At 32.8% G+C, this 24578-nt stretch overlaps 1 protein-coding gene across 1 annotated transcript; it reads left to right on the top strand.

The window, feature by feature from the left end:
• Positions 1-1229: 1229 nt before the first annotated feature.
• Positions 1230-24150, top strand: LOC134722331 (uncharacterized). Its single transcript, XM_063585944.1, has 5 exons — positions 1230-1327; positions 4073-4114; positions 5275-5419; positions 7638-7801; positions 23971-24150. Exons 2-5 carry the CDS (start codon positions 4073-4075, stop codon positions 24148-24150), a joined length of 531 nt encoding a protein of 176 aa, XP_063442014.1. The 5' UTR covers positions 1230-1327.
• Positions 24151-24578: the final 428 nt, after the last annotated feature.

The following is a 24578-nucleotide window of genomic DNA, read 5'->3' as shown; positions in this document are numbered from 1 at the left end:
CTTTTTGTATCATGTTTCATTACATACCTTATATTTACACCTTTTTCTGATTCAACTTCGATTATAATCTAACCTTGGTTGTGCAGCAACCCTAGGAGGTGTTAAAAATCTGTTACTGCTGATACGATAATCGTTCATTCGTTTAATATGTTTGAGCTTTTCATTTGGCATTTGATAAAGGACTTTCCGTTTTGAAATTCCCTCTGAAATCAGCATTTTTGTGATCTTACTTTTTATCTTTTTCACGCCAAGGGCTTTCGAACTTAGTTGGAATGAACAGTATCAATATTAGGGTGAGTAGAGACACTTGAAATCCCAGTAAATCAGTTTGTTAAAGCTCTTCTTTTTTTTTGAAGATGGCACGTCTGTCTTTGTCTTACATGGATTGAAGCAAAATCCAAAGACTCGCTTTAAGTTGTTGACCAGCGCAACCTTTTCTCGTTTTCTAATATTCTGAAATGTCTAAACGAATATGAAGTGAACCATTATTAAATATTTATCAGTCGAACACTAAACCCTGCGGCTCGTGTTGAGATCGCTACATTCCTTCAACCAGGCCAATTGTATGAATCAAACGGTCATTTTCAACTATGTTCTCAAGCTTCATCTCCAAATTTGTTTTGCATGTCCCTGTTATGTTGAAAAGAATCATGTACTATGGTAGAAATAAGAATAAGTTCATCATAAATATCCCGATTGTTTGTGATGCCTAAATGAAGTTGCTGTGGTCATCATTAAAACTCGTCTGGTTTGATTGTTTAGTGTTTCTGAAGACTCCATTCAATCCATCTACTAAAAATATTTGGACATTGATCAGTCGTACATATTTTTTGTTTCAAGAAAGTCAGATACGAGATCAGTACATATTCATAAAAGAAGGTCTAGATAGCGTTTTCAGAAGAAGGAATACTGAACCATTTAAATAGAAAATACAGAAAAATTAGTATTAAAAATAGTTTGTTGCTAAATTTAATTATACAGAATAATGAGCACAATTTATAAAGAAAAGAGAAAACATGCTAAAAAAGTAACAAATATAAAATTGAAAGACCCGACTAACCCATCACGTTTCTTTCAAAAGCCTTTCATTTAGGGATTTTTAACCTGTCTAAATGACTTCTCAATAAAAGAAAAACGATATTGCGATATTGTTTTAAGTCTTTCGCGATAATGATAGGTCATGGAATACATCAATTCATTTTAATCGCATTTTGTTATATTTAATAAGTCAACACACCTCTGTTTCATAAATTGAAGAGATATCAAGTATTATACTTGATTTGTACACATTAGGATAGAACAGACAGTTGTCCACGCATTGTGCATTGTGAGTATATTTTTTTCTTTTTCAAATGTAATGATATAATTATCAATTATCAAATAATACCAAACCTCATCATAAGAAAAAAATATATATTATTTTTATGTCAAGGGTTTTTCTTTTTTTCTTGTAAGTTTTAATCTTTTAATTTTGACAGGTTTAGCTAAAGTAAAGATAATTCAATATGAAAACAATGATTTTTGGGTCCAAAATTATCAATGTATGCTTTGCAGACCCAAAACATTGCCTCACAATTTAATCAGCAATAATCGAGGCGCATTTTACTAATTCGCATAAAACAAATGTTGCTTGAAGGTTCAGATATCGATAAATGTGTGTCAAGGAATATATTAATCTTTGTATGAAGTTCATTGAAAATTGATATAGAATAATTCTTTAACGAAATCAGTAAAGAACAAAACATTATGAAAAGGTTTACTGTTTTCATACTTCTAAAGAAAGAGGCCGATTCCATTAAGTTGCGACTTCTCTGATAAGTCGGAAATATTTGTGTTATGACTTTTGAATGAAGTGATTTGTACAGTCATTGAACAAAAGTGAGTTCCCACTCAAAAAATGTCCTTTCATTTCAACTAAAATCAATATTCAAATTTTTTTTAGAATAAAGTGACTTTTTGAGTAATTTATTTAATATAGATACCAAAAGATGTAGAAAGATCTGAAATGGTATTGTTTATATTTTCATAACTTTTGTGAGGAATGTTTTCGTAATCTGATGGGTTAAACAGAAATGCAATTTTTTACGATTTTTTTTTGGTTACAAAATATATTAAACTTTACCAGAATTATTTTTCTCTGTTTTCATTTCGTCAGAAAACAAAAATAAGCCTCAACAATATTAAACTTGAAACATTTCTACATCTTTTTGTATTGATATCATATAAAACAGTCTTGTAGTTATTTGAATTATTTTTGTTGAAAAATATTGATTTTAATTGAAATGATAGGACCTTGTTTTAAAGTGAAAACTTACTTTTGCCCACCTTCTGTTCTTCCTAAAATTGTTTTTGAAACTCTTTTTTTTCCACAGATAACGCCATTTTTTTTAAAAATATTCAAATTCGAATATCGTTATCGATCTGTGTCTTATACACTTTAGCGCATTCTCAGTCGTCTTATTTGCTGCTAGCCATGAATCCTGGCCCACTGCTCGACGGACAAGAACGTATTATATAAAGTCTTGATGTCAGGGTAGCTGACAACGAAATCTTTTATACTAAATTTACAAAGATCAGTTTGTTAGACCTCATGATGTTAATACAGTGAATAAAAGAATTCAACATTGATTACATACAATAGTGTTTGTCGAAATTTACACCTTTCAAGAGTCTTTTGATTTCCACATAATTTTTATTACCAATAGTTAACAAGTGTCTGGTCAAATTTCTAAAAGCTACCAATAGCTATGTCTTCTCTTCGTTAATTCCATTGTCAGAGTATCTCTGTCACACGAGTATTTTAAAACCTTTTATTAATTTTATACTACTCATTTAAAAATTAAACATTAAGAACTTAAATACTAAAACAAAAAGGGTAAATGCGTTTTTCATAAAATATTATTGTCCCAAAAATATACAGAAATGGACAAATCGTAATTGAATACTATTTACATCTATGTGTGCAAGTGAATTAAAATCCAGACTATAAAAAGGCATACTGTAGGTTCCGGATCCGCGTGTTCTAGTTTCATTGAAAGTAGGAGGTACAAGAACTATTACTTTTGTCCTGTAATTTTGAATATTTATTTAATCATATTAAAAGTGGGTCAGCTCTAAAATATTACGTTTAAACATGTTATTAATAAGCTAAGGTTTGTTCTACAAACATTTCACAGATCATCTTTGTCATCCTTTTTATATATTTTTTTTTTACTTGTTGCATTCTATGTACTGTGACGTTTATTACTTTGGTTCAGAACTGAAATTCTGTTTCTGCTATGTTACCAAAATACATCTGATGAGCGATTCATACTACAGTGGTTCCTTAGCATTGTATGAGTTCTTTATGTTATATTTAGATTCTTTTTGACAAAATATATTGCGCTTAATAAACTTTCTAAAAAAAAATCATTTGTAATGCGATCATACTGAAAGGTTGGTACATCATAAGATGAATCTATCTAGAATTATTTCATCCATAAGAATAAAATGGTTCAATATAACTATGTGTTTCTTTTCAATTGAGTGAGCTTTACACAATTATATATTTTCATAAAAGAGGGATAAAGGATACCAGAGGGACATTGAAACTCACATAAATTGGAAATAAACTGACACCGCCATGGCTAAAAATAAAAAGACAAACTGATAAATAATAGTACATAAGACGAACCATAGAATACTAAAGACTAGGCAACACCACCATCAACAACAACTGGAAGTGCTCTCAGGTGCTCCGGTCCTAATAATTCATCTCCATTGTCCACGATTCATAGACGATCTAATATAAAAAAAAAAAGTAGATGTGGTATGATTGCCAAAGAGACAACTATCCACAAAAAACCAACATGACATTAACATTAACAATAATAGGTCACCGTACGGCCTTCAACAATGAGCAAAGCCCATACCGCATATAGTCAGCTATAAAAGGCCCCGATAAGACAATGTAAAACAATTCAAGCGAGAAAACTAACGGCCTTATTTATTTTAAAAAAAGTAATGAAAGTTACCAAATGAAAATATGATAAAAACAGCCTTGACGCATTGTGTTTTTTTCTTTCTTTTGAAGATGACTACAAAACAAGTCAATGTGGTGCTATTTACTCTTTTAGTAAGTAAAACGTTTTTTTAAAGTCTTGGTGACTTGGTGTGTCCAAAACACATTTAATCATTGTCGAAAAGAAGCTAACACTCATTTAGCTTATTTGTTTATTGTTATGAAAAATTATGGACCTATATATGTTAATTGCTTGTTGATTGAATTTTGAACATATTAACGTTACGAAGTAAAATAACTATTTAGAAACACGTTAGTTGTTCAAGATCTTATAATGACCTCTCACGATTTTTCCAGCGGTTCATACAATGTTTTATCTCGATTTCTTTAGTATCTGATCCTTATGAAAGATATCTTACCTCTCCTTGTTTATATACTTTCTATTATCTACTCACATTGTTTATGGATTTTTTAATGTGTAAATACTAGTAAACAAAACATAAAAAAATTAAAAATATTACATAATTTGTACATTATACACCGAAAAAAATAATGATAGAATTTCCATTATGTTCTAAAACTACCGTCACTGACGTTGCGTAGAAAAATAACTATTTAGATATAAGTCAGGTATTTCAAATGTTATATTAACCTCTCGTTGTATTTTCCGCTTTGAATATAGTGTTTTGTCAAATAAGATTCCCTATGCTGGTAACCACTGAGAAAAGAGATTTTTTTAAGTCATTTGTTTCATGTTATTGTTATAGGTTTCTCTTTGATAGGAAATCACTATTTAATTTTGAGAAGATAAAGAGATAAAACAAGAAATCAGAAAGCATAGAAGGCCGCATGATATTTATTATGTAATCGGCTTTTTCACTTTCACATACTGATATGTATTTATACTGAGACAAACATCGTGTAATACAGGTATATCGACACTTTCTTCTTGACGGAAAATTATCAACTCTATCTACCATTACCAAACGTTGATGTTCTAACTGTTCACAACGTCACAAATCTCTTCGAGGTCTGTTTTAAACATACAAAGTTTTTGTTAAAAAAAAAGCAAAGATTGAAATTTATCAACAAACTGTACGACATACGTTTATTGTAAGAAAACGCTGTTACCTTTTTGTAGCCACGAAAATGAAAAAAGTGAGGAAAGCGTACTAGCTTAAACGCAAAAGCTATAGCTAATGACATATTTTTACACACATGAGTAAAATGAATAACTTTATTTGTTTTTTTTTAACTGTTTGCCATTTAAACAGTTAGTATTTGGAGTAGCAATAAATCCAAAAACAAACACAGCGACAGACACAGAACCATCAGAAGAGGCAACGACAACAGAACAAACCACAGAAGCAACAACACCAGATCCACCTTCGTTTCATCAGGGACAACAGTATACAATAAGTAAGTGACAACAAACATGGGTTATTATTACTCAGAGATGCTTTCAACAAGCTTTTTGTGCTCTTTAATCTATATTTTGTGTTATTTATATTTTAGTTTCATAAGTTAACCAATTTGCTATTGGTGTTTACAGTTTTTTTATGTTATTCTGTTATTTCATTCTCAATGGTTCGGAATGGTTGAACGCTCACACAAAATCTGCTTGTTCCAAGCCATTAGCCTGTTGACACTGTTTGTTTGTTTGTTTTTTTTGTTCAAAGGTTTTATAACGCCGATGTAGAATCTTGAACTGGAGTCACTAGAAAAATCAACAATCAATAGAACAAAATGTCATTTCAATACTCTGTTCGGTAAATGCAACGTTCGATTTTTTTTTAAACGGCGAGTTATAAAAGCATATTCATATATGTATTGCTATCTTTATCACAAAAAATGATTAAAACGATGATTTCCTTTTTTTTCGATTATAGATAGATCTATCTAAGAATTATTCTTTCGTAAAGTATTTCTTTCTGAATTATGACAATATCATTGATTAAATGGCGTCCCGTTACTCCCTATGGTGTCAGTAGATTTCATATCGGATTGAGGATGGTGATGCCATCTATTACATAACAAACTCGACGGTAATAGTCCAATGTCCAGTTAATTACAGGTATAACTAAAAAACTACAGTGAGTGGTGTAAGTTCTGGTGGATATATTAATGGACCTCAATCGAAAATGTGTGAATTGTTAATGAACAGAACATCATTAATATATCTGAATGTGAAATTATATGACTGGCGTATTTGATTTTCTTGCTTTAAAAGTGTCTGACGGAACACCGATTTATATGAAAGAGATCGAGAGGGAGAGGCGCATATTTCGTTCCAATAAGAATACCATGTTTTACCTTTTTTTACTTTAATGAGCAACACGACGAGTGCAACGTGGGAGCAGGATCTGTTTACCCTTCCAGAGCACATTAGATCATCCCAGTTAGAACATCTCTCTGGTAACTTTCGCCACTCTTTTAAGAAGTCCCATGATTTTATCGGGAAAATCACAGGTTCGTCAAAATCCCAATTGTCCTATTACTCTTATTTATTGAGAGTTCAGCTACATGTGCTATTCAAGAAAAGAATTATTGATAATAAAATTCCTCCAAGGTATATTCAAAAAGTGGGTAGTCCATAAAAGTCCTCTATTTTTTTTTCTATACAGTTTTCAATCATTTATTTATTCATTAGTATTGAAATATAAACCATATGGGATAATATTAACCCTATCAATATTGTACACATTTATGACAAAATCAAACGCTCGACTTTATCAACCAACGGAAGAAATGGAACTGCCACATTTCTACTTTGGTTTGAGCATTTTCCGTAGAACCTTCTTTTAAAGCTTACTATACCTTCCCTTTTTAGGACAGTTTATAGTTCCATTATATCGAAAACCTGTATATGCAACCAAAAAAATAGTAATAAGGAAGCAGTATTCACAGTAAGAATTCTCATGACACTGAAAATCTGTCTAGTAGTGTTTTGAAATATAACATTTTCTGTGTTGGTGTTGACATGTTAACCCTTCTGTTACAGGGAGGTGATAGTGGTTGAAAAAAGGCAAATGTTTCTTTTTGTATTTTTATATCATAAGCTATAAGTCAGACCGTTTACAAAACAAACATAAAAACAAAAACCATTTGATTAGGAACTTTCTGTTTTGAATTTTACTCGGCGTTCAGTATTTTTCTGTTTTTACTTTTTTTATAGGTTATTATAAATGACGTCAATTGGATAGCATGTGTTATGGCTTCGTAGAAAATCTTTCGACAAAGACAGATATATCAGACATAGCGGTCAAACTAGGTGCTACGATATTGAACGCAAACCTGTGGTTAATAAACGCATGATTGTGCCCGTTAAACTTTCAATTGACTGACTTTAAAGTCACAAAAATTGAATGAAGAAAATACCAAGTTTTAAATACGGCTTTTATTTGTTTGATGGATGCAGTTTTTTTAATTAACATATTCAAAACATTTGCCGGTGTTGGCGTCATTTCAGAGATGTACCTAGATATGTTTCTGACCTTTTCACTAACTATTTAAATGTGGATGAAGTAAAAGTTTTAACAGAAAGTATTTTGTTATAAATAAAAGATTGTACCACTAATAACTTTTTTGTAAACTATTAATTTTCAGTTCACGTGCATACTTTCTAATTGATTTATAGATTGTCTAGAATCTGGAAATGTTGAGGTAAAAGACGTGTCTGAATCAACTTCAGTGACAGTTGTAGAAGGAGAAAAGACGTGTGTCAACAATAGCAGAACATTTAATGAAAAACATGGAAAGATTGTAATCAACTCGTCATGTTTGTCCTCTGATAATTTTACGGTATTTGTTTATTTGTTTTTATTTTTACAATATTGATATATTGATGAAATTGAGAAAGAAAATGGGGAATGTGTCAAAGCAACAACAACCCGACCATAAAGCAGACACCACCTGAAGGCCATCAATGGCTCTTTAATGTAGCTAGAAACTCCCGCACCACGAGGCGTCCTTCAGCTGGCCCCTTAAAAAATATGTATACTTGTACTGTGATAATTAACGTCATACTCAACTCAGGAAAACGCTAAAATCTAATACGTTGTAACATACACGAGCGAATCGTACAAATTGAGATATACATGTAGGAACGTCACCATCTAAAAATGGATAATTAACGATAGGAAATGAAAAATTATCTCTTTTATCATAATTTTTTGAATTAAGCTTCCCGTTTATGATATAGATATCAAGATCGAGGAAGGGAAAGTGGTCATTGTTAGTATCAGCTATATTTAAAGTATGTTCAACAGTATAAAGTTCTTTAGTATACACACTGAAGTCGTCATTATTGAGAGCTAATATATCCTCTGAATATCTAAAAGAATTGTTAAAGTTTTGTATCAAGTTTTGTTTCGATGAGTCTTTGCTTATTCAAGTCATCAATTGTAACTCCTAACAATACAAAAACAGGTCCGCAATAAGTGGTGCACAGTTAGTCTCCATTGGAATTCAAATAACTTGACGATATACGGAATTTCCAAAGCGAACAAAAATGTTATCAAGAAATATTCAATTGACATAGTTCTTTTGTTTATTGATACTCAAAAATGACCTAAAGAGTTTGAACATATGTACTGGCATTCTGACTTTTTAAATGCCCAGTTAAATAGGGATGTGATTTGTTTCTTAATTAGAATATGAGACAAAGTACTACATCGCTAGAAACTTTTGAGACAGAAACAAATAAATCTGGTGATATAGTATTAATTCAAATGAAACAAAATTTAATTTATTATGGTCACTGCAAGACTTACAACAATGAACCATACGTTCCTGTATAGTCAGCTGTAAGAGGCCATGACCAGACAAAACGAGAAAAAAATCAATTTTAAAAAGCCAGCAAGATATAAAAACAAATCGCGAAAAACATACAGCAATCAATGACTGAACGCGCGTCTGGCGTACTAAATTATAATCCTGGTACTTTTGATAACTATTCAAACCATTGGGTCGATGCCAATACTATTGGACGTTTGGTCCCGAGGGTATCACTAGCCCAGTAGTCAACACTTCGGTGTTGACATGAATATCAATGATGTGGTCATTTTTATAAATTTCATGTTTACAAAACTTTGAATTTTACAAAAAAACTAAGGATTTTCCTATCCAAGTGCATAGATTACCTTAGCCGTATTTGGCACAACGTTTTGTGATTTTGGATCCTTAATGCTCTTAAATTTTGGAATTGTTTGGCTTTATAAATATTTTGATATGAGAGTCACTGATGAGTCTTATTTACACGAAACGCGCGTCTGGCGTACTAAATTATAATCCTGGTACTTTTGATAAATAATTGAACTAACAGATTCATGAAACTTAAAATGTGGTTTGGATACATTTATCTGCCTAACTGGTCACAACATAGTACAAACTGTGAAAATTAGCTGAGTGAACTTGCCTAGCCAGCACTAACAAAAAGCAACTAGCTAAAGACAAAGGGCACAACGTATAACCAAGGAGGTTATATTATATAACCATTTATATTTCAACTGATCGGGCGAGCTTACGTTTTAGTTAAGGACTCGAAAATGTGTGTTATAACAATGATGGTCGTTATAATCATCATTAATTGCTAATCACGTATAAATGTCATCAAAAGAATTGAAAAAATAAAAAGACTGGACACTCCATTGATGAGTCATCTCAAATACCTTTCTATAGATGGACTGGTTTATGAAAAGCGAACCGGTTAAACCCCGACCAGTAAAGTGAAATAAATCAAGTAATACTTTCTCGAGGTACACTCAGTTGTTGAAAACTAGTTCAAAGCCAATACCAGCTAAAAATTTATCTTATATCCGAATACATTGTAAACGGACTATCTATTTCCGTAAAAGAGCAACCACCAATTTATTTCAAGAAATCATTAAAAATAATTAACGTATCCATCTTATATTCACAGACAATTTTCTTTTCGAGCAAATCATTGTATTCACTGCCGCTGCTAATCTATGGCATGGCATGTTCTGCATATGAAAGCTCAATGTTTATCCTCGTTTCGGCAGTACGTTAACTAAAATTGGAACGATACGGAGAATATAAGCATCCCTCATTTGAAACCTGAATTAATTGAAAATATTCTAAAATAACCTTATTTAATTTCGGTAACATCCTAGAACAAAAGGACAACTATTAATTTATCAAATATCTTTAATTGAAAATTTAATACTGGAAACTAGATTCAGTCTATGGAAGAAGCGATTCGATAAAAAATTGTCTTGTTTTAATGAGCGATATAGTCTTATATCAACCAGTTGCGCATTGTGGGAAAACTACATTTGAAAATGCCTGTACCAAGTCAGTAATATGACAGTTCTTGTCCATTCGTTTTTTATGCGTTTTGTTATTTGATTTTGCCATCTGATTATGGACTTTCCGAATTGATTTTCCTCTAAGTTCAGTATTTTTGTGATTTTACTTTTTTCAGACGAATGTTAGCATTTGTACGAAGAAAGGCAGATTTCTCGGCATTAAGTAATGACTCTTTTCTTAAACAGGTTAAGAGGTAACACGACATACGTCTGGTGTATAATTTCCCTGAATTATTTTATGTAATAACAAGCAAGGTGTGTTTAAACAAGAAAATTGAAATGTTGAGTAGATGAAACATGAATGAACGATTTATCATTTGTAGATATACACATTCTCTAAATATCATGTAGCAAATTCAGTGTAATGCAATTGAGATTAATTAAATTGTTTGCTAAGCCAAAATCACCTATAAGTCAAAGATACTGCTATATTTTATTATATCAATGCGATATTTGTCTTATATCATAGCGTTGTTTTTTTAATATCAAAAATTTATGAATGCTATACTTTTCTAATATAACTCCTATAGTTTTGTAATATATAATGAATACGATTGCACGTCATAATGCATGTCAAGAAAACCGCAAACATAATTCAAAATTATTGTTCATGACCGGTTTAATGTTTTAGAATCAATATCACTAAAATTTCGTAACTGTAACAAAATAAAAATAAAAACACTCATGGAATGGCAACCTATTAATGAAAGAATAATAACAGCTCGATTTTTTTCTAGACATATAAAGTTGACCATAATACAGTGTTATGCACCAACGAATGACGCTTCTGATGAAGTAAAAGAGGAATTCTACCAAACCTTGAACGATGTAACAGCAAAAGTTCATAAACATGATATGATAATTGTAATGCCCGCGTCACACTGTCCCGATTTTTATATACGATGGACATCCGAATGCGAAAATTGTAAGTTCGTACGAAGTTGGTCCCGATCTCGTTAAAATACCAAAAAGTGACCGAAGCAAGTACGAGGAATAACGAAGTCTATTCGATGGTGCCGAAATTATATACGATAGCAAAAGATGGACATACGAAGGTTAACCGAAGACGGGTATTTAAGCTTCATATCTCAGCAGAAGCCTACACGATGGATCTCGAAGACTACACGATGGATTACGATGATGGCGCGATGGCCATACGATGTCTAAAAGACGTCGTGTACAGCTAACGGTGCATTGACTATATGCCGAAGGCATCACGTGTTTTAAATTGTTTGATCAATATTGAATATATTGTGGACACTCTAAAACTTATATGCTTCAAAAGATTTTAACCACATTTGGTATATTGTTCCTCCTTATAATGATCTGACATTTTTTACGTTCAAAGCCAAAGGTCAATGTCATCCAGATGGACTTGGTTTTTTTTCTCCTTGAAATAGCATAATACACAGGAAATTGGTTGCTCATTTTTGTACCTGCTGGTTCTAAAGATAATATTAAAAGTATTTCCAGTTACTGAATGTTTTGGTTGATTTCTAAAAAAATAGTTTATGTATCAAACATGCATTTGTTGAAGGACGTACGGTGAACTTTAATTGTTAATGTTTGTGTCATTTTGGTCTGTTGTGGATAGTTGTCTCATTGACAATCATACCACATCTTCTTTTTTATATATTCAATTTACCATTGTCTGCATGTGTCATATACAAATATATTGTTCACATTTGTCCCCAATATGTTCCATACGAGGGGATGCCATGTTCGGCATTGCCTTGTTTGAACTGTAAAATGTGTGCACTAGCCTGAATAATCACCCATAATTTTGCCCATGTTTACTGATCTATCTTAAAGGTAAGGTAATGGGTTCGTTGATCCCTTTTATTTAAAAAGAGCTCTTTCCAGGAGAATATCATAATATAGACAAACGGAAGGATGTGGGGAAAGCAACAAATGCGGCAAAATATGACAAATAGAAAACAAAATGGTTATGGAGTAAACATTCGTGTGACAATAACTCAGACGATACATAAAAATTAGAATAATGAAGAAAAAGTTGGTTTCCCTATATACGTGTACCTGCAGTGTTGGTGTACGAGGCGCGTTTATGATTTTCAATATGTTACTTGATATGAAAAATTGACAAAAAATAATACTTTACATGTAAAAGTAAATCCTGAGCCTGTAATAGCTGCTCTTCTTTCTCCATTTGAATTAATAGAAACAACGCTGTCGCCTTTCTTGTTCTCATAGAATCATATGATATGAGCTCAACGATTGGTGAACGTCTTTCTTAACTGTCGTATTAGACTGACCAGTGCATATCGCGCATGGCACTATAAATGTATCTTAGCGCGAAAATTAACTTACATTTAGCTGGATTTATTGCCATCGTAGTTCTATCTTGTCGCCTTCGTACTTTTATTCGATGGCAACACGACGGGATTACGAGGTCTTCACGAAGTCGTGTTGATGTCGTAAGACCTTTGGGTAGCTTCGTGATTCATTCGTGTAGACATCGTAATGTCAAAACTGCCCGATGCAAACGATGGAAACACGAATGCAATACGATGTTGAAAGATGCATTCCCGTTGACATTACGATTATGAGAATGGTGATAAGATCTAAATGCGAACCCTCAACATTGGACGCACCTTCGGGGATTTTTTAACATGTTAAAAAATTTAGAACCCTTCCCGAAGTTGTCCCCGAAGGCTAGAAAAAGTGGCCGATGGTCAAAGATGGTTAAAGATGGTACTACGAATAGCCCGATCTGGATATGATCAGTCCCGATTTTGAAAATTTCCATAATCGTGTTGCCATCGGCGTAAAAATCGGGACAGTGTGACGCGGGCATAATGGGTGACATGAATGCAAAGATAGGATCAGATAATGTTGGATATGAAGATGTAATGGGGAAGAACGGGTATGGTGTTATCAATGAGAACGGAGAATTATTTCGGGATAATTGTCAGACAAACAACATTGTAATTTGCTCCAGCATATTACAACATAAAGATATTCATAAATATACATGGAAGTCACCAGACGGAAACATCAAGAATCAGATTGATCACATCACGATTGACAAAAGGTTTAGAAGATCTATGGAAGATGAACGGTCATATAGAGGCGCTGATGTTGGTAGTGACCACGAACTACTTATATCCAGAGTTAAACTTAAACTTTGTAGACAGAGAGTAAATCAGGGACAGAAGAGAAGATATGACACAGATAAGCTAAAGATACCAAAAGTTGCACAAGAGTTCAAACTGGAGTTAAGGAACAGATTTCAGATATTGGGAGAAACAGAAGGCATAGAAGAACAGTGACTAGATATCAAACAAGCAATATGTGAGGTTGGTGAACAAACACTGGTATTTAAAGACAGGAAACAACCCGAATGGATTACTACCAACAGTATCCATAAAATCCAAGAACGTAGACGGATAAAACAAAAAATCAATGCTACAAGATCACAAAGACAGAAAAAAATGCTTGAGAAAGAGTATAAGGATAAGAACAAGGAGGTAAAATTTAGTACAAGAGATGATAAGAGAAAATATATTGATAATATTGCAAAAAGTGCAGAAGAGGCAGCAAATAGAGGAGAGCAGAACAAGCTATATATGCTGAGTAAGAAAATTTCCAACAGCAGCATGAGAGGGTACAGACCTGTAAAGTCAAAAGAGGAACACATAATAACCAACGAGAAGGAACAGTTAGAGAGATGGAAAGAACACTTTGAAGAGATTTTAAATGCGAAAGATCCACCAGTACTAGCCGATATTCAGTCTTCAGATGCTGTCAATATGAATATTGAACCACCAACCATAAAAGAGATAATAAAGAGTATAAAGGCACGCAGTAATGGTAAGGCTCCAGGTATTGACAACATACAAGTTGAACTGTTGAAAACTGATGTAGGCACAATAGCAAAAGTCTTTTGCCATTTATTTACAAAAATTTGGAACAAGGAAGAAATACCAACAGACTGGCAAAAGGGAATAATAATCAAAATCTCAAAAAAAGGAAATTTAGAAGAGTGTGAAAACTGGAGAGGAATAACCTTACTATCTGTACCTGGGAAGGTCCTCTGCAGAATCATCATCAACAGAATTAAAGATGCTATTGACAACATACTGCGTAAAGAACAAGCTGGGTTCCGAAGAGGTCCAGGCTGTATCAACCAAATATTCATCCTTAGAAATATCATAGAACAATGCATTGAATGGAACAGCCCCTATTTATCAACTTCATCGACTTCAGAAGAGCATTTAACACTATCCATCGACAAACCTTAAAAAAGATCATGGCAAACTATGGAATCCCAGGTAAAATAATCAGGATGGTACAAGCATTTTATGATCACTTCAGTTGTGTAGTCGAACATGAGGGTAAACATTCGGAATGGTTCCACATTAAATCAGGAGTCAGACAAGGGTGTGTAATGTCTGGATTCCTTTTCTTACTGGTTATAGATTGGAAAATGAAGCAAATAACACAGAAAAAGCGAGGTATCAACTGGGGAAGACTAGAGGTATTAGAAGATCTTGATTTTGCAGATGATATTGCTCTCCTATCAGCAACAAGAACACAGCTGCAAGCTAAAACAGATGATATACAAAAGATAGCTAAAACAACTGGCTTAGAAATAAACAAGAAAAAGAGTAAAATAATGTGTGTAAAGGCAACCAACATCCAGCCGATTACATTGAACAACGAAAAACTAGAGATAGTAGACAGCTTCACATACCTTGGATCGGTCATGAATACCAACGACAATGCAATATCTGACATAAGGAATAGAATTTAAAAAGCAAAAGCAGCATACTATAAGCTAAGAAAAATATGGACATCAAACTAATACAGTAGAAACACCAAAATGATAATTTATAAAAGCAATGTGCTATCAGTGTTGCTATATGGGGCAGAATGTTGGAAGATAAGCAAGAGATAGGGGATAGACTTAACACCTTCAACACTAGGAACTTGCGTAGAATCTTAAAGATATTTTGGCCAACTATGATATCCAACGCAGAACTGCTACAAAAAGCCAACATGTGCAGCATAACCAACACCATTAAGATCAGGAGATGGAGTTGGATAGGTCACATCCTAAGGATGGACCCTTGGAATGATTGTAGAATCGCCTTGACATGGACACCACCAGGAAAGAGAAATGTAGGAAGACCAAAAGAAACTTGGAGACGAATGGTAGATAAGGAAAGAACAGAATTTGGATGGAGAACATGGGGAGAAGCACAACAAGCAGCAGCAGACATACTCAGATTGAAGGCTTCCATTTGCGACCTATGAGACACATGGCGCTAACGGGAGTTGTAAGTTGTAAGTAACAAAATAAACGCTTACATGAACTTATCATTTCGAAAATGTTGCTTGACCCTATTGATAGTTGAAAGTGTTAACAACCTGCTCAGTCTATTGTTTTCAATCAAATGGTTTAACCGACTAATTCTATTTGAATTGATGATGCAATGGCGGAATTTAAATGCGGTTGCAAATAGTCTACCGACCTATTAGATTATAATACAATGGTCACACTGCTATAGCCTATCCACCATGGTAATATTGAAAGAGACAAAAAATACTATTACTTAAAAGAAACATTCATTCAAACAATCCAAAACAGCTCCAAATTACAATGAATATTCAAATGGTAAAAAAATTAATCCAAACACACTAAAATGTACAAATGCTTATGTCCCGAACTTTGAAAATACCAACTGAGGTAGCCTCAGACGTTAATTTGGACAAATTCAGATACAACGAAAATCAAAAATCTTGTCAAAGAGAAAAATGTATTTATTATTAACATCATAGAAAAAAATATTGAGAAGGAAATAGTTCTTTTTGGATATCAAAGACTTTTCCCGTTGGTTAATCGATATCTCGATAAACATAATCAGCTCGCCGCGTGGACGCTCTCTTACATCGCGATGACCGTGAGGGAATCCGATGTATTGTTGCCTCAGAGATTCAGAGATTATACTTTAGTTTTGACTAGTAATCGATCGTATAAATACGCGATCATTTTTGGTGCAAAATAACAATATGTATCGCTTGTTATAAATTCATTTCTTCAATGAGTACTAAAAAAAAATTGTTAAGAACACAAACATATGAGATGTAAATGTCTTTTGACGTTAGAAATGTGTATATATCTTTTTGTTATTTATAAGTTAAGATCGTTTAGTTGGAGGACTGGAAAGCAATAATTTTTAAGGGAAATTTTAAAGATTTGTAGATATAAGAAGATGATGCATGAGTTCGAATGAAACAACTTTCCATCAAAGTAATATTTTTTTTTAAAGTAAATCATTATAGATCAAAGTAGGGCCTTAAATATGGAGACTTGGCTCACAACGAACACCACGCTATATAGTAACACAAATATTACTAGTGTTAAACTATTCAAACAGGAAAACCAACAGTCTAATTTGTATAAAAAAGGAGAATCAAAAGTACAGGTCAGATTTTGTCGAATCAATCTGAACGAGGACAGTATGATTCATCTTTTTCATAAGTTAGTTTCATTGTTATCAATAAAGAAAGTCTTTCATGCGGGCGTTGTGAGCATATCGGATATATATTATTTCGTTGCGTTCATTATAAATGTAGAAGGTCCAGTAGGACCCCTTCTCGACTAAAAATATAGCAATTTAACAAAATTGTTAAAATGTAAACTTTTAGCTATTTATTGGACAGTAGAATGCTTCTGCTACATAAATATGTGCTGTTTTTGACAACACAATGCTCATATATCGGGTACTAGCACCATTACGTCATGCTAAATTACTGAAATCTTCACAATTCTAGCATTTTAGTAAAATTTAAGACGAAAACCATCTGAAAAGTTACATTTTTCGGCATATTTTGGTAGAATTTTCATATTTGAGCTTGAATCGGATCATTTTTAAATTAGTTAAAATCTTTCACATAAATTAATTGAATCAAATGAAATAGACACTTAAGTGTTTAAAAAGTGGTAAAAATATTTCGTCAGATGAACCTGAAATTTAAAATCGGTCCTTACCGGACCTACTCCTTTGCCAAATGTTATAAATGTGAACAATCATTCTGAAACTTAGCTATTTGATTACGGCATTATTTATTAAACCCTTATTCGATTAGCTTTGCTCGCAAAACCAATTGAGAAATTTGTAGGATGTTACCAAAAACTTTGAATTTGAGCAATGGTCTTAAAACTGCTTATTTACATACAATACTACTAAAAAGTAAAATCACAAAAATACCGAACTCCGAAGAAAATTCAAAGCAGAAAGTCCCTTATCAAATGGTAAAATCAAACGATAAAACACATCAAACGAATGGATAACAACTGATATATTTCTGACTCGGTACTGGCATTTTCAAATTTTGAAAATGTTGGATTAAACCTGGTTTTATAGCGCTTCACCTCTCACGTGTATGACAGTCTCATCAAATTCTGTCATATTTACAACGATGAGTGATCAAAACAGACATAATAGATGAAATTGTCAAAATATTGGTACAGCAGTCTAATATTTTAAATACTTATAAGTACTAATATTGATATAACAAAAACACCGCTATCATTATTAAAAGTATCGCACTGATATATGAAATAATAGCATTTGTTTAATTATGTATATAATAAAAACACAGCACTTTAAATTTTATACGGACATAATTTTTAGCTTATCTAATTTCTGAATGTATGTTTAAACTAAATTGTTGTTTATATTTGAACAATAAGTTTTAACGTTTGTATTTTCTTAATTTTTCGCTGCCAAAAGCAACATTTTCTGCATTAAATGTCTGCATATTTACAATTGATATTATACAAATTCAGCCTTTGTATGAGGTCGATACAAGGATATATTGACCTGAAAGAAGTATATTGACTGAGGACGAAGTCCGAGGTCGATATACTTCTTTGGGTCGATATATCCTGTATTGACCTCATACAAAGGCTATATTTGTTATATTATAAATTTCAGACCATGATGCATATTTGAATCAAAATCGTCATTTGATTTTGTTTGAATTTTATAGATATCATATTGTCTCCTTGACAATAACAACATATTAGTTGTTATCTAATTTACTTTTTTTTTGTTTGTTTGACATCTTATGTATTTGAAGATTTTTTTCGTCAAATAATAGATCACAGATATCATTTGTTTCAAAACGTTTTATAAACGATATCCTGAAATGCATTACATGACGTCACAAATAAATCGGGTTTTAGATATTTTAAAAATGACCGTGCAATATTTTCTGTGCAATATGCTTTTTGCTATCCGCCGTTTTTCTTTACCTTCGAAAATACAGTTTAACATGTGACTATCCCTAAACGAATCAAATTTGTTAAAATAAACGAATTAATAATATTATACAAATATAGCCTTTGTATGAGGTCGATACAAGGATATATTGACCTGAAAGAAGTATATTGACTGAGGACGAAGTCCGAGGTCGATATACTTCTTTGGGTCGATATATCCTGTATTGACCTGATACAAAGGCTATATTTGTTATATTATTAATTTTCGATCATATTTGTATCAAAATCGTCATTTAGGTTTGTTGGAATTTTATAGATATTACATTGTCTCCTTGACAATAACAACATATTAGTTGTTATTTCATTTCCTTTTTTTTTTATATCTTATGTATTCGAAGATTTTTTTCGTCAAATAATCGATAACAAATATCATGTGTTTCAAAACGTTAAACAATATCCTGAAATTCATTACATGACGTCACAAAGTATATCGGTTTTTAGAAATTCTAAAAATAACCGTGCGATATGCTTTTTGCAGGTCAATATGCTTTTTGCTATCCGCCGTTTTCTCTCTACCTTCGAAAATATAGTTTAACATGTGACTATCCCTAAACGAATCAAATTTGTTAAAATATACAAATTAATAATATTAGACAATATCGCTATGTGATATCAGAAAAGTTTTTATCGATACGCTTCTTCCATAGACTGAGATTGAAATCCACATTACCTAATTATTTTGTTGTTAAAATCCGAGCACGTACAGTTGAAAGTCATAATTGGTTATTTTTACATGAAATCAAAATGTGTACTGCATTACCTTTAAAATCAAACAAAGTCAAATGACATTGCAGATTCATTGCCCACTACTTTCATTTGTCAACAGAAATAAACCAGAAAAGTCATGAACGTCTTTTACTTTGTTGCAACAAGCGCGATAAAAGTACATAATATATACTTACCAGACCACTTCCACTTGTATTTTTTGTCTATCTGATTAGTTAAGTCTTTTTCAACTGATTTTTATAGTTCGTTCTTATGTCGTACTGTTATACCACTGTCCCAGGTTAGGGGAGGGTTGGGATACCGCTAACATGTTTAAACCACCACATGATTTATATATGTGCCTGTCCCTAGTCAGGAGCCTGTAATTCAGTGGTTGTCGTTTGTTTATGTGTTACTTATTTGTTTTTCGTTCATTTTTTTGAATTGTTTAACATTACCTTATCGGGGCCTTTTTTGCTGACTATGCGGTATGGGCTTTGTGCATTGTTAAAGGCCGTACGGTGACCTATAGTTGTTAATGTTTGTGTCATTTTGGTCTTTTGTGTATAGTTGTCTCATTGGCAATCATACCACATCTTCTTTTTTATATTTAACCCTTACATAGAAGAGGGACGAAAGATACCAAAGGGACAGTCAAACTCGTAAATCTAAAACAAACTGACAACGCCATGGCTAAAAATGAAAAAGACAAACAGAAATACAATAGTACACATGACACAACATAGAAAACTAAAGAATAAACAACACGAACCCCACCAAAAACTAGGGGTGAACTCAGGTGCTCCGGAAGGGTAAGCAGTTCCTGCTCCACATGCGGCACCCGTCGTGTTGCTTATGTGATTACAAATCCTGTAAATAGTCTAATTCGGTAGGTTAAATTCATGAAAGGGAAGGGGATTGTAGTTACGACGTAAGGAACATATCCGATATCATTTGTGAAACGGTTATTCCATAACGGTCAACCAACTCGTGATGGCGTCCGTAAAATTTACGAAGGGATGATTTCAAATTCACCATTTGGAACTCTTGGTTTAATAGCTTCCTTGTAAGCAGTAACCCTCTATCAAGAAAATCATGATAGGAAATGCAAGCACGGGAATATCGTATCAATTGGGAGATATTTACCCCGTATGCAGGTGCTGCTGGAATGTTGCTACTTAGAAATGGAAAGTTCACAATTGGAAAGCTGAAATCATCTCTTTTGTCGTAAAGTTTTGTCTTCAACCGACCCTCATTGTCAATTTCTAGATGTAAGTCAAGATATGAAGCCGACTTAACTGTATCTGTAGTATCCTTTATCTCCAATTCGATGGGATAGGTGCGATCCACATAGTCACCAAATTTTGAATTGTTTAGTGAAAGAACGTCATCTATATAGCGGAAAGTAGAGTTAAAGGATATTGCTAACTTCTTATCTTTCTTCCTAAGAAGTTCCTGCATGATGTCAGCCTCATAATAATATAGAAGCAAGTCAGCAAGTAGAGGGGCACAGTTTGTTCCCATTGGGATGCCGACAGTCTGTTGAAAAACACGTCCTCCGAACGTAATAAATATGTTGTCAATCAAAAAATCAAGCATCTTGATAATATCGGTTTCAGAGAATTTTTTGTTTGAATCAGAATGATTCTTTACAAAGTAGAATTTATCCCTCCCTAAGACAAGATACTTGTATCTACGTTGGCCATTCTTTTTTATAAAGCAAAGTAATACCAACTCGTTTAATTTGTCTTTTAGTTTGGAATGTGGAATACTTGTGTAAAGAGTAGAAAAATCAAATGTTTTAATACTGTTACAAGATGAAAGAGAGTTAGATTGTATGTACTCTAAAAGATCTTTGGAATTTTTAAGTATCCACATCTGATTCACGCCACCTCTAGAATAGGCAGTTTCACCATTACTTTGAAGCCCGTCTTTGATTGCTGATAAAATAGATGTTAATAATTTAGAAAGGGGTTTCGTGGAGCACTTGGAAGACCCAGCAATATACCGTTGTTTGTAAGGACACTTATGTAGTTTAGGTATCCAATACAGTGATGGAAGATCCAGTTCTTCATCTTTGGTTGAAATACCAAAGGAACAAAGAACAGACCTATGATTATCCAGGATTTCCTCTTTGGTAAGTGGCGTGAGGGTATATGTTGGGTTTCCAAGTGAATTGTCTATACCGAATTCGTTTATCAAGCAATTAATGTAATGACTTTTACAGACAAAAACGATGTTATTTGGGGCTTTGTCTGCGGGGACAACAACATATTTATCATGGAGGTCAGATAGGTGTTTAGCAACATTTGGATCTTTGAAGATTGACGTAGCATGGGCATTGATGAACCCATTCAGTTTCTTAATTTTGATTTGTATTAACGACCTCACTGCCTTAATCCATTCGGATAGAGTGTCTACGTCTTCCTTCTCGCGCTTAGCCCATTGCCTGGCATAATCCTCTACTGAATCCATCAAAATTTTAAAGTTGTATTTCCAATTGATGGATTTAGGCTCACGATATTTCGGACCTTTCGATAACACGTTTCGTGGAGAAGTGTTATTAACAATGTTAAGGTCACCGGTAATAACGTGGCCAGCAGGATTATATGTTAATTGGGAACTAGCACAAGTGCAATCAGGAGGTTTAGACTTGAAGTTGTCAATATCGAGATCCTGCGAAACGCGTTTGTAATTGAAAATTTTAGTTGCAATAGGTTTGGTATAGGTATAAGAAATTATTGGTACAGACTGGTCTTTGAAATAAGGCGGTATTTTCGATTGAACTAATTTATGATGAAGGATATTGCCTAATATGACGCCATCGAGACCTTTGTTGGCAAAGGAAAGATTGAGAAAAGATCTTTTCTCTTTTTCATCTTTTCCAATGCGAACTGGCTTGAAAAGTCTGTGACTAGCAATATCCGAAATTATAGCTTGTAGTTTGTATTGGTTTGAATGAGGGTTTACATAGATGTTGTAGCTATTTAGCTTAAGATTCTAACAAATAGTTTTATTAACATTTGTAATATTGATATATAACGACATTGTCTAAATCTCATATGCAAATCAATGTTGATGAGCAATCTACAATATTGTAGTTTTGAACAACAGGTTTTTTTTAAATAGATAATTAGGAGTCCTAATCAAAATGTTTAAAACCATTTTGTCGAAAATATTTTATCATTTCAATATGGTCCCATAAACCTTCACATAATCCTTTGACGTTGCATGTGTGTTCCTTCAATAAATGTAACTTGGTCATCTTCACGATCTTATTCCCGTCATACAAAATGACAACAGTGAAGAATATTTTATGATGATAAAAAAAAGATCTTATTTAACTGACCATTTTGTCTGTGTTTTTATTTTACAATGGCTCTATGGTCTATGATCAAAACCATTCATTCAAAAACACTATAATAAGATAGAAACAGTAGACTGTGTTGCAATACTCGATCAAAATTAATGCTTATTCCATGAATGCATTACTTGGTTTGGTTAATATATCGAAACGTAAAATTGTGGAGCTGTGCAGTATTTTTTTTATTTTTTTGTTAACATTCTGGACGAATTGTATTACGCTTTGGTCTGTAACTTGTTCCCATGTTCTCTTGCTAATCGATATGTATCTACTGTATATAGTGATTTTCTAATACATTTTGACTAAAACCTAAAAATAAAAGATAAAAAACATACTTGAAAAGGGTCAAACAATACCAAAGGGACATTTACACTGACCAGTCGAAAAACATACTAACAATGTCAATGTGAAAAAATAAAAAACGATCAAAGACAAACATGTTTTTACGAAACAGCATAGTAAAAAACGTACTGAGCAACATGAACCCAACCTAAAGCCGGCTGAGATCTCAGGTGCTCCGGCAGGGTATGCAGATTCCGCTCCACATTGTATTTACTTTAAAAATGAATTCAGCGACATAAGGTTTTGGTCAAACGAACATTCCTTTTATAGTTGATAACATTCAACAAAAGGTTTATTTTTATATATCTTTAACATTTTATTTATATCATTTGCTTAATTGCGCTATATAATATTAGGAAATAAAACATAGTGCAAATATAGTGTGGAGTGATTGTTTGGGGTAATTTGGTTCTTTTGTGTAGAAAGAATCCCTATTTGCCAATGTTATATTTATACTTGATTATAAAACGATTTCGCCATAGGATGGGAGTTAGCTGAGTGTGAATATTCACCATCATAAACGGCCACATACTGATAATAAATGTAACAGAAATTTCACACAACGACTGTTGCATTCAAGTATGTTTTACGTTTTGTGATGAGAAAAAAACACTGTAAAAAGCATGTGCTTTCTGGGAAGATTTGCCACATATCAATCACAATACTATATAGTATGAAAACAGATGAGACTTATTTTTAGATCTGATTTATTCAAGAAAAAATATAATTCGGTAAAAATAAAAACTTTGTACTAATGTGATTTGGTCATAAACCTTTATCAACACTCTTGTCGAAGTATAACCTCCAGTAAGTTATGTTTTAGAGAACACTGCTACTTCTCATTTTTGGCCCCATTGAGCATCGAAGAGTTTTGTGAAAGATGTATCATACATTCGTTTATAAGTATTTCGTTTTTCAGTACATACGAAGTGTTACTTTTACAATTCATGATTCAACTTTTGATGGGAAATCCATCATAACTCCACATCCTGTCGATGATAAAAAAGGAGGACAAAATCTACACAGAATTACGGTGAATTGTAAACCTCTACTCACGAGTGGTATGAATGTGTATGTCGTACATGGCGTTGGTTTGTGAGTATGTTCTATAATAGTAAAATAACATGAATAAGTAGATAGAACAAAACAAGTATCGCTCTCATCATTCATATAGATAAGTACATGCACATGTATTTTCACGTCTTAAGAAAATCGGAAAATTAATATCCAATCAAATTCTAATGTGATCGACTTCATTTGACACAATATACATGTAAACAGTTCAATAATTAAACTGAAGATAAATAGAGGTACATCACACATTGATCCTTTTTTTTAAATTCCATACCAGAGAGCTGGATAAATAAACAGAGAATTCTTCAAATATAATGATAACCTTTATTATTTGGATTGCGACATTGGTTCTACGATTGTCAATGAGAGTTTGATTTTTTCAAACATTGTATTTTTATTTTGTAATAACGTATTATTAAGCAATTAAGTTATATTTATAGCATAGTATTCCGA

The sequence above is a fragment of the Mytilus trossulus genome, chromosome 6 (assembly GCF_036588685.1).
Source record: "Mytilus trossulus isolate FHL-02 chromosome 6, PNRI_Mtr1.1.1.hap1, whole genome shotgun sequence".
Classification (NCBI taxonomy): domain Eukaryota; kingdom Metazoa; phylum Mollusca; class Bivalvia; order Mytilida; family Mytilidae; genus Mytilus; species Mytilus trossulus.
Note: the sequence above shows the minus strand (reverse complement) of the source record. Positions and strands in the feature narration are given on the sequence as shown.

Coding starts and splice junctions, on each gene's coding strand:
- LOC134722331 (XM_063585944.1), top strand. CDS start 4,073: ATGACTACAAAACAAGTCAATGTGGTGCTATTTACTCTTTTA. Junction 5,420..7,637: donor GGGACAACAGTATACAATAA/GTAAGTGACAAC, acceptor ATTGATTTATAG/ATTGTCTAGAATCTGGAAAT. Junction 7,802..23,970: donor TGTCCTCTGATAATTTTACG/GTATTTGTTTAT, acceptor TTCGTTTTTCAG/TACATACGAAGTGTTACTTT.